Below are 12,040 nucleotides of genomic sequence, written 5' to 3'. Positions count from 1 at the left end.
CTTTTACGACATACTGTATGTAATTTTTCTAATGACCCTTTCATTAGGGACTACTTTATCTATTTTTATAGGGAATAAAGTAGGACTGAGAGGGCAAGGTCCTTTCCAATTCATACTCAGAAAGCGGCAGGCTCAGGCTACAAACTGATGCAAACAGTCGGTGTTTTTTTCAACGTATTACGTCGCTCTTTGTCCCCCACGCTGGTTCCTGCATTAGGGGCTGAACTCTGAAATGGCCTTATTTGTACCAGAACACAAGTTCTGAAGGCTGCCATAGCTGGATTTTAATCCTAGAGCTTCCTGTTATCAGCTAAAAGACTGCTGGAAAATGGCTTAATATGTCTAAGATTCAGTTTCTTAAGCTATAAAATGGGTATAACAACATTTTGAGTTAATATAAACAACGGATGTACAATGATGCCTAGCACATTATATAGTAGGTGCTCAATAAATGCTGGCTTCTTTTATCCCTATAACTAACTCCTCCTCCTCTGAACACAGACATAAACACACTTTGCCTGGCATTTCTGTGCCATTTCAGGGACATCCTGATGTATCACTGGCTCTGCCAGTTTAGAAGTTAAAGTAGTGCTATACTGACAAGGTTAGAATTAGGATGTAGTTTTGTTTCTATCTCTTAATATTCCAATTATCCTTGTAAAGAAAAAAAGCAAATGAATTATGTACAGCAGCTATGGGATTAATGCATACAGTGTGCACTATCTAAAATCATTTCACATAAAATTGGCAAGGCCGGAATTTGCTTCACTGTAAATAAGAAGATTAGCTAAGAAATTGGAATGATTTATAGAAAAATTCTATGGAGCCTATAACTCCACTTTGTAGTGCATTAATTGAATTAATTCCCTATGGTTAGAGCTTAAAGAAAGGTTAGTCACTGTCTACTGTAACAGCCCCATTTAAAAAATGTTGATGTCTCTTAGAGTTGGTGACTCGTCCAGGGGCTTATGGCTTGTTTATGCCAAACCCAGTCTCCTTTCTGCTAGCCCAGCGTTGTGTTTTCAAGATGACATTTTATTTTCCAACCCCTTTTTCCATGGACCCTGCAAAAAAATATGGAGTACGAGCTCACAAAAGACCTCATCTAATTGAAGTCTTGGCCTCATCTCACCCAGTCTTATATCACATCTGAGATTTTTGACATTTAAGTAATGCTGGAGAGAATGGTATGGGGAGGGGTGGGGTGGGGTGGGAGGCAGAATCAGATCAGCTCTATCTGGCAAAGCCTCAGAAAATTTGTGCGGAAACAAAAAACCTTTTTTGGTAGCACTGAGCTCAATTCTTGCAGATAATTAAAAATAAATAGATATTTCAATGATATCCAGAATTAGAAATTATTATGGCAGGAAGCAGCCTCAGAGATCCGCCCAGTTGAAATGACTTCTCCTGTGGATGAGGAAACTGAGTCCTGGGATAGAGCGAATTTGCTCAAGGTCAAATGCTGACCAAATGGGAGGAACAGGACTCCAATAGGCCCTCTGAGGACTAGCCCACTACTGCTTTCTTAGGGGCCATTATGCTTTCCTATTTTTCTGGGTGTTCATCAGTTTTCAAGTTTGAGAGTAATTAGTTTTGAAGTCCCCAAAGTGAAGTCCCTGGCTGAGTTGAGCTCCTAGCAAACCACCTCCTAGCTGGAAGAGCCACATGCTCCTTCTTTGTTCCTTATTTCATTTCCCCATCCATATGTCCATTTCCTTCCACCAGCCAACTCATCATTTACCTAAGAAGGCAGAAGGTGAGACAGTCCCATTGCTGCGTGACACCATGACACTGATGCCCGTCTCTATGAAGGGCACAGAGAAGTCGACCACCTCCGAGCGTTCCTCATTGATGGTGAGCGAGCCCACCGCCATGTAGGCCCTCTTCATGACCACCTAGGAGAAAGATGCAAGGCTCCAATTAAAACATTCAGGAGGGCAAGCAACCACCACGAGGGAAATACTCGCAGCCTTGAAGTGGTTTTCTTTGTAGAATGGGAACAAATACATCCTATTTACCATTTTATATTTTCTGAAATTCATAAAGTGAGCGTGTTTTAAACACATATTTAAAAGAAGGAAGATAAATGAAAATGGAAATGGAAACAGCCCTTTCAGACACTCACCTCTCCAATCATACCATTCCAGGTTCCATTGATTTTCTTCCCATGCTTGCCATTGGTAACCAGGTAAAGGTCATAGGTGAACTTCACAGATTTAGAAATTTTCTTAAGGATGTCGATACAGAACCCCTTGCAGCATTTTTTGATGTAACCCGGCTCCTCATCTGTTTTATTCCTAGGCAATTAAAGAAACAAAAACAAAAACAAAATAAAAAACAAGGCTTTGTACAAAAAGGCAACATTTATTACCCTTTGCCATTAAAAAAATGTCCAACCCCAAAGCAGGATGCCTTCACAGCTCAGCACAATTTATGCAAGACTCAAGTGAAGAAATAAAACAGAAAACAGACCTGTAATATTTTCCTTATCTCATCACATTGAGCTATGTTCCCTCCAAATTTTAATTCTCCTTTGAAGTACAAAATACATAAGAAAAGGGTGCATATTGGAAGGCTTTGGTTCAGTGAATTTTCACAGACTGAACTCCTCCTTTTAATCAGCACCCAAATCCAGATACAGAAAAGTTACCAGCACCTGAGAGGCCTCCTGTTCCCCATTCTAGGCACTTCACACTAAGAAGAACCATTATCCTGACTTTTAAAAGCACAGATTAGTTTTATATTTTTCAAAAAAGTAGCTCTAAATCTCAAGATTTTGGGACATGCTGGCCTAAGAAAAATATTTGAACACCAGAAGTAAATTTAATCTCCATAAACTTGAGGTCCTATTCACTGAGGCCAAGCAAGACCAAAGAAACTTTAACATAGGAAGTTAGCCATCATTTTCCCAGGTCACCATCTGGACAGAAAGAGACAGCAGACCAGAGTGCTGCCAAGTAATCCCACAGCTCAAAAGCAACTGGAAATCAGACAACAGTGCCCAATTCTCATGCCTCAGGTCTCAGGCCAGCCAAGTGCTAACAGGTGCATCAAATCAGAGTCTCCCATGCCACCCAAAGTCATTGAGAGGATGTCATACTCAGTGATTATGCGTTTTTGGCAGGGGACCGTGTTCCTCATGCAGGTTCCACTGAGAGGATCCACACTTTCCACAATGACAAACGGTGCCTCCTCCAGGGTCACAATGCTTAGGTGGTCATCCTCCTGCTCTTCAGTCTCAGGACACATTCGGGGCCACACATAGTACTTCATCTGCAGGGACTTGTCTTTCCACTTCCCCACCTGCAAAAGGATGAACACAAGAATCAGAAGCCATTGGCCACAACATAACAGCCTGTCCCAGTATCATCTGAATAATCCCAGGAAGCAGTTAAACAGAAGCCGACAAGTGCCAGCATTGTACCTACTAGAGAAAGGAATACTTTTTAAATCATATTCCCCAAATGAGACTACTATGTTTAAATGTAAGAAAGCCAATACATTCATTTACCAAACGTTAAATGAGAACCTACTATGTGCTGGCACCCTGCTAAGCCGCATGGCTCAAAGAAGCATCATTCTGTCCTTCATGAAGCTCACAGTGAGTGGAGTCAGATATGTAAAAAATATTTTGGAATACTGTGTAGTAAGTGCTAAACTGAAGCTGTAGCAAGTACTGCGAGGATGCTGGAGTTCCCTGCATTATGAGTGGCTGTCAGTTTTTTTCTACTTAACTCTAACAAGGAGCATGATGGTGAGAGCAGCAAATAGCTTTGGAAAGGTCAACAGAACAATGGGAGCAGATGAGCCAAAAGGATGCATTTTGGCTGTAAAAGAGATCCAGTGGGGAGAGCTCAATGGATCTGAATTGGAATAAAATGACAAATTGGGATTAAAGAATACTAACACACAGTTCATTTAGGAAGGGAGCATGGTTAGGCTGGGGATGAACATGGGTTAGTGCAGATGTGCACCTCCTGGGCTGAGTGGAAGCCAAGGATGAATCAGATGTGTCTCTCTATGAACCACCACTTATGGCCACACAGGCTGGGTGCCCCAACACCAGGGAGCACCATCCATATGGACTCCAGGGTGAAAGGCCAATGCCCCTGAATCATGAACATGGCGGCCTGCTGCCAACCATCCTGAGAAATGTATGGGTTCCATTACCTTTTGGAAGAGCCACTCATTCCTATTTTTATAAGGGAATCCACATGGGGCTTTGTTGAGGGGTTCTTGTTCTCTCCGTGTGATTGAGTTTAACGGAGAAAGAGGGAATACTTGTTCATTTTCTATAACTGAGCACCTTCAATTATTGTAAGGAATTATAGATTGCAAGCACCTGCATTTTCTCCATCTATGATTTCCTCCATGCAGCAATGCAAATTTGTAGAACAGGTGAGGCACCAGGAACTACAGCACTACCGAATTTATTAACTACAGAAATCAGTAAGAAGCAACAAGTCAATGGCACTTCATAAATTTTCAAGCAAATCGACTTGGATTTTCATATTAATGCAAAACCCAGACTCCCTGCTTCTTGGTGTCTTTGTGCAGTAGCCCGCATAGCCACTGCCCTTGTATTACTGCATCATCATAAGGCAGGCAGTGGCCTGGTGGCTTGGGCTATGTTACTTGGTACCTCCACAGTCCTTGCTTGGCTGATGCTGTTGGTTTTCTTTCAAGGGTATAAATGATGTTTTGCTTCTTTGTTCAGAATCATGCACTGAACGAAACATTTGCTTTCCTTCGTGTGTACAGCATTCTCTGTACTGTCGATCCTGATTTTAGTACAAGTCGCTTTTTCTCATATCGCTAAGACTATTTATTTCGAAAACCAAAATTTCCAAATGGCTCTTCAGCAGTGGAGATACTAATGTCCTCTGCCAGTCAGGGCAGGTAGGAATTGGGAGAGGAGAAACTCAGTCCTGGGTGCCCAGGACATTGGTCACCCGCATCTTCAAACAGGCCTATTTGGCCAAACTGGTTTTATATTCTTCATGTTCAATAATGTGTAAAAGGTTGAGAAGCCTTAAAGTACTTATTTATTTCATTCCTATCATCTTCCCTCAACAGTCCCTTTTGATTTTTTTTTTCTCTTAAATCCAAATTTATTCTCTTCCATCTTTATTGCTACTAGCCTAGCCTAATACAGCCCAGCGGCCCATTCTGAGGTTATTGCAGGAAATTTCAAACCTCACTAAGGGTCCCCCCAGAGTCCATTGTGGACACTGCAGCCAGATGGCTTTCTTAAAACACAATTTTGTCCTATAATCCTGATTCAAAAATTTCAGCAATCTCTCACTGTCCTCAGGATTGTACACAAATTTCCACCTAGATAGTCAAGGTCTGTACATTGAATCTAGCCTACCTTGATACAGTTAACATCACTCTTTTACATCAATCCTTAGTTCAACTTGGAAAAGGAAGCTGTTGATACTAGGAGCTAACACGGATGAATCAGGAACAGTTTGCAACAAATTAGCTGCATTTTCTTTCCTAATAGACTTACTATATCTGAGGGGAAAACGCTACAGACATAAAATGTTGGCAGCGTTTCTCAGATACTATTGTGAACAGTATGAATATTGCATACTTTGATAGATTTGAAAGGAGTTTAAAATCTGTATGTGAAGAGGAAAAAAAGAGATTTTTTAATGAATGACTGCCAGCATAGAAAAAAGTCCCTAATGTCATGTCAGGGGACTCTGTTCTTAGAAGTGGCCTGAATAGTGTTTTAGAAAACAAAATATAAGTTATGCTTACAAAATTTCAGACAACAGAAAACTGGATAGGAGGAAAGATAAAATGCATTGCAGAATCAAATTTGGAGGAGATATGAATTAGTTGGAATGATGGACTGAACCAATTGAATGAAATATAATAGTATTTGTACTCAAAATCTAGCATTTTGGTGTTTTTAAAAGCAATTGCACAGCATCGGAAATGAGATATTTCAATCGGCAGTCTACAAAAGCTATTGCAATAACAATGGTACGTTTATAGACATACGTCATCTAGCGTATGGGGTGAACGGAAGGTACGAATAATCCTACCCTGCTCTGTGTTCATCATACCACAGCTGGAAAACCGGGTCCTGAGCCTATAATTCTATAATCTACTGATTTGTATTAAATATATCATTCTCATTTCCCCAACGTTACTTTGTTCACGCAGTTCCCTCTATCACACACTTTCCCAACTTCCTAACAAGTTGGCTGGATCATATCCTTACTTCATGTCCATTCAGTTCAGCCACCAGCAACTGCACACGAATTCTGTGCCAGGCACTGGGCTACATAGTAGAGGTAACAATACCAGGTAGCATTTACTGAGAGCATAGATGTGCTAGGCACTGGCCATATCTAGTAATCTCATATCACAGTGAGCCTGTAAGATTGAAACTCACATTTAATGTTTCATTTTACAGATGGCTACGGAGGGGCTTGATGACTTGCCCAAGGTCCCATGGTAAGTGACTTGAAGCTGAGCAGTCTCACTCCAGAGCTTGGGCTCCTACCCACCATACTGCACTCCTTCTCTGACAATGAAGGAGTAAGATATGGTCCTTTTCCTCTGAGGACAGTCTAGGGGGAGAAGACACTACCCATCAACAATAATATCAAGTTAGACTCTGGTAATTACTCTAATGAAAGATATCAATAGGGCAGGTGTGGTGGCTCGTGCCTGTAATTCCAGCACTTTGGGAAGCCGAGGCAGGCGGATTATGAGGTCAAGAGATCAAGACCATCCTGGCCAACACGGTGAAACCCTGTCTCTACTAACAACACAAAAATTAGCTGGCTGTGGTGGAGAATCACTTGAACCTGGGAGGCGGAGGTTGCAGTGAGCTGAGATCACACCACTGCATTCTAGCCTGGGTGACAGAGGGAGACTCTGTCTCAAAAAAAAAAAAAAAAAAAAAAAGATATAAATAAGTACTCTGGCATTCAGAGTAGAAGTGATGATTTCCAAAAGAATCAGAAGAAATCTCACAGAGAACCTCGTCTTTGAGCTGGAGCTTGAAATGTAAATGATAGCTAAGGAGGTAAGAGTTATTTATCTGCCAAGGCAAGAGCAAGAGCTAAGGAGCAGGGGAATGCAGAGGCTAAGTGAAAAGTCCATGGATCATTCTTCACAGCTGCAAGGTCTGAGGCATGGGGAGCAATGGTCTAGCTCAGTTCTCCTCCTTACGGTCCTGCTCACTGTAGCCGGATGATCGCTGCCATTCTTGAGAGCTGACTGGGTTGCGCTCATCTCTTCACAACTCCTTGTTCAAGGGTGTCAGGCTGGTAGCTTGAAACTGGCATGAGCACCATGAATTTGACAAACACTGTCAGTCAGGCTCCCTCTGTCCAGCCCCACCCCTTGATTATTAAACACTACCAGCTCACCACTGCCCAGAACCCAATCGTTCATCATTTCATGCTATCTACTACCTTCTTTAATAATTTTTAAAATGTTCCAGTCACTTGTCTTCTAAACTAAATTCTAAACATGCCTCTGAGTATTTCTGAGACTGTGAACATATTTCTAAAACCCTCTGAGACTCAGTTTCTACATCTATAAAAATTGGTGTGTGGGCTTCTGAGGTACCTTCCACATAATTTCATGACCATACTTTCTTTAGAACAGGGGATCTCTACGTTCTACAGATTAAAGCCCAATGAAGAGATGCTCTTAGAGTTATTTTTTGTAGGGATGGCAGTATCTGATTTGTTTCTACAAAACACTAGCTTGTCTTAAAGTCGTGATTTTTTTTTTTTCTTGTTTCTTCAAGGAAACAAGGGTTAGGGTTTAGGTTTAGGGTTAGGGTTTTTCTTGCTTCTTCAAAGAAACAAGAAAAAAAATGAGAAGGAAAGTTAAATTAGTTGAGTACTGAAAGGAAAATGTTTTTGAAAAAAAATCTATGGATATCAGATTCCCAATTCCAATGAACAAGGCTCATGTGAATGAACATGTTTAGATCACCACTGCCAATTCTTTAGGGGGTAAGGCAGGTTAGAAATGAGGAAATGACTAAAATTAAACAAAAAAGGGGAATAAATGTCTGTAGAAGAACAAGGTAGATTTCAAGCAATTCTTCTCTTATAGGGGAGAAAGTACGGTGAAAAATATAAATGGAAATATACGTTGAATGAAAAATAGAAAATCAAGAAAGAGAAGCCAGACACACCAAGGACACATCTTGAATGTACATCTAGGATGTCCGAAGTGGTATGAGTCTGCAATCCCAGAAATGCAGACAGTAGCAGAACAGGAGGTATTTCAGAGACAACGTGGCGAGAAGTGAATGACGAATTTATGCTCCAGATTAAAATACGATCAGGAAAATAAAACACCTTAAAAAATAACGAAGAAAATGACTGTAAAGCACTCAGAACTCCTTTGAGGGAAACACTAAACAAACATCATTACCACAAGTACATTTCACAACATCTGTCTACAAAAAATTCAGTTATCTGCCATACTAACATTTAAAAAGATCTCTTGAGGACCAAAATCATCTTTCTCAAGAGAGAAAAAAAAAAAAAAAATCTTAGCCTAGTTTTTTCAGAAAGACAAGGAGTGATGTTTTAGAGTTCCTGGTTTGGTTCTCTTGGTTTAAGGTGAACACCTGAATAGCTGGGGATTTCTCCTCGAAAGGAAGTCTACCTTACAAACCTGTGGTACCTTCTAATGGACTTGGCTCATAAGGTTTCCCTTAGGAAAATTCTGGGAACTAATCCGTAATGCTTTTAGACTTCAAAGTCTTCCTTCTGCTAACAGATTCCTCCATTACTGCCAGTGAAATTGGCACCAATTAGCACCATGACAAGGCCACACATTAAAAAGGACCACAGAGACCGTGTTCCTCTCTGAAAGCCCCCGCATCTGTGCCGCCACCAAGAACAGCTGATGTGAGCAGAAGGGTGAATGTGTCATTGTAAAGAAGGGAGAGGGGACCAGGGCAGGGTATTGCGGCCACTGCAGTCCTTGCACAGATTAGCAAAGGACATCAGTCTCCTCGGGCTGCCGCTCTCGTCTGCAGAGAAAGTCATTTTTTAAGATCCTGGAACAAAAGCACTTATTAGAGCCTCTTTAGATGTCAAAGGTTATTTTTCAAAAATCAAAGCGTTTTTGTTTTTTCTTGAGATGACATCTGGATCTAACACAAAACACTTGCGCTTATTTCAAGCCTTCATCTGACTTTTAAAATGTGAAACTTAAAGCTACATGCTATTTCCCTGAGCAGGCTGAAGGAACTGGGAGAGTCTCTGCAAGGCATCCCAACTCTGCATCCCATTCTGTCCCTAAATGGTGACAAATCCAGGGACTCTCCCCAGCCATGTGTTGGTGCTGCCCTGGGAAAGGCTTAGACTCTGAACAGAGCAGAAATCTGAGGATAAAAGGACACACTTATTTCCCCACTCCCAAAGCTATACACCTTAAGGCTGAGGATTTTCAACATTTGAGTATATGATAATACTACATTTTGCTCAATTTTTTCCCTCTATTTACCTATCTTTAGTTTGTTTTGTGCTACTATAAACAAAATACCACAGATTGGGTAATTTTTTTTTTTTTAATTTATCCCATGCACTTCTAGAGGCTTGGAAGTCCAATATAAAGGTGCTGACATCTGGCAAGAAACTTCTTGCTGCATTATCCCATGCAGAAGGCAGAAGGACAACAGAGTATGTGTGAGAGAGCAGGCACTTTTATAATAAATTCACTCTCTTGATAACCAACCCAATACTGTGATAATGTCATTCATGCATTCATGAGGGCAGAGCCTCAGGACCTAATTGCCTCTTAAAAGTCCCACCTCTCAACAACATTGCATTGAGGATTATGTTTCCAACACATGAACTTTGGGGGACACATTCAAACTAAAGTACTACCTCTCCCCCTCCATTCTTTGTAATCAACTGAACATTCTAGTACTGTATGGCCCTCATTCTCTGTATCCATTCAAAATACATCTACATATATACAAAGAAGGGGATTTGTGTGACTGCATATGTATGTGTGTTTCCTAAATCGAATCATAATATACACATTTCTCGCCACTTACTTTTCCCACTTCAGTATGGAATTTCTTCCAACAGTCGATCTAACTCCTTTTAATAACTGCATAGTAGCCTATAATAATGGCTGTGCCTTATTCAAGCATACCCCTATTGATAAATATTTAGGATATTTCTAAAAAAATTAAACAAAATATGTAATACATATCTTAGTATTTCTAAGGCATCAATTCGTAGCCATGAAGAAGCAGAACAAAAAGATATGTAGGCTTTTAAATGTTCTCAGTGGTGCCAGAATACAATTTTCAACAATCGAAATTCCTATCAGCAAAGCACACGAGTGCATCTTCAGAACTGCTCACACTCTCACCAGCACTAAGTTTTTATCACTATTAAATGCTTGCCAATGTGAGGAATGAAAAAACAGTATCTTCCTGCTCTAATTTTCATCTTCTTGCCTCACAGTGAGCGTGAGCACCTTTCCACATCTCTTAGCCACTTAGGTTTTCCTCTTTTTCTCTCTAGTCACATCATTTTTCCATTTTCTATTGAGTTGTTTGTCTTTCTTATCTATTCATAGGAGCTCCTGGTGTACTATGATAGTAACCCTTCATCTGTCAGGTATGCTTGAAATATTGTTCCCACTCTGAGATTTGTCTTCTGTGGATTTTTTCTGTGTACAAAATTTTACTTTTACTGTTTTTTTTTTTTTTTTCAGTAAAACATAATATATCTTTTTAAATAGAGTGGTTGGTTTCCTATCTGACTTGTAATCTACCCCACTCCCAAAGTGTTCTTCTTTGGTTTTTCCTAGTATACTTTCCCATGGATCTCTTTCTATCCTGTGTGTGACAGAGAGGCCATTTTGCTTTCTATGGTTGAACATGGCCTTCCCCTGCCTGCAGGGCTGTACCCTTTCCATGTTTCAGGAATGTTCTGCATTCTTCTTGGCCCTTCTCAGGCCTCTCCATTGCCATGATACTGTCCCTGATCACCCCAGCCCAGAGAAAAAGCTTTCTTATTTGATCTCCTGTAATAGTTTTGTGGGTCAACCTCTCCCTTTGGCTATCACATTAAAATGTTAGCTGTATTTCAAAATTCATATCTCTGAATTGGTCTTTAAGCCGATTGAGGGCAGGGACTATATTAGCTTTCCTCTTTTTGTCCCTTGTACTGGCATGAATAACAACTGTGTTCTCAGTAAATAACTGACTGATGTTACTGCACACCCTCCGCAAAGCCTCCACTAGATATCCCTCCAGTGTTCTCTCTTCCATGAAAAGGATGTAGGATATAAAGCCTGCTACATTGTTTCTCTTTGGCCTTCCTGATTATAAAGTTACCCTGGACAGACTCAGTTCTACGTAAATTGTTCTAAGTACAAGGCCACTGGCATAGCTTTGATGCTTCTTTTCCTAATTATTTGCATATTCAGTGACACCTAGGTTTAGAAATCCAGTTTTTGAAATGTGTGCTTGAAAATAATTTCCATAGTTAAATTTGATCCATGACTGCCTTTGGCTTATGACTGCCTCATCACTTACTAAGCTGGGGACCAGTGGCTCTGGGTACACACGCTGAAGGGAAGCCCATCTAGCCAATCCTGCCTGGCACCTGCATGGCTCTCCCGGGGATACTGAGACATCGTTGCCATCTCGGGCTTCAGATGCTATCCCTGGCTGAGCCCTGCCTCTCCAAGAGAGCCCAGGCCCCCTGAGTACCCATTGTTGCCGCTGGGCACTGCCCTCTGAGTGACTCTTTTTCTCTGCTCATCCCTCCCTCCATGTTTCCTACTCTAGATAGTGAAGAAATGGGAAAATGGGGGAGGTGGAGTAGACACACCTGCCAGGAATAGAAGTTGTTGATTCTCTGGGCACCAGAGAGCAGTTATGGTCATTTCAGATAACACCATGGATAAAGATGTGATCATACTAGAGTAATTAGAGCCATTAGGGACCAGGCAGAGGGTCAGGCACTTCTCTCGGAGGTCTGTCAATTCATTGCCACTAACTCCAAAAGAGGTGGATATT

The 12,040-nt window shown here is 41.0% G+C and overlaps 1 protein-coding gene across 3 annotated transcripts in view; it reads right to left on the bottom strand.

Annotated features, from left to right (window-relative positions):
* GRIN2B (glutamate ionotropic receptor NMDA type subunit 2B) overlaps window positions 1–12,040 on the bottom strand; it is a 439,543-nt gene that overhangs the window by 72,544 nt on the left and 354,959 nt on the right. For all 3 annotated transcript variants that reach the window (XM_074403265.1, XM_074403266.1, XM_003934543.4), the window contains 3 exons: window positions 3,101–3,303; window positions 2,126–2,297; window positions 1,742–1,895 (listed from right to left, as the gene is read on the bottom strand). In XM_074403265.1, the coding sequence (XP_074259366.1) occupies window positions 1,742–1,895; window positions 2,126–2,297; window positions 3,101–3,303 (529 nt within the window). The remainder of the gene's footprint in view (window positions 1–1,741; window positions 1,896–2,125; window positions 2,298–3,100; window positions 3,304–12,040) is intronic.

The sequence above is a fragment of the Saimiri boliviensis genome, chromosome 7 (genome assembly GCF_048565385.1).
Source record: "Saimiri boliviensis isolate mSaiBol1 chromosome 7, mSaiBol1.pri, whole genome shotgun sequence".
In the NCBI taxonomy this organism is placed as follows: Eukaryota; Metazoa; Chordata; class Mammalia; order Primates; family Cebidae; genus Saimiri; species Saimiri boliviensis.
Note: the sequence above shows the minus strand (reverse complement) of the source record. Positions and strands in the feature narration are given on the sequence as shown.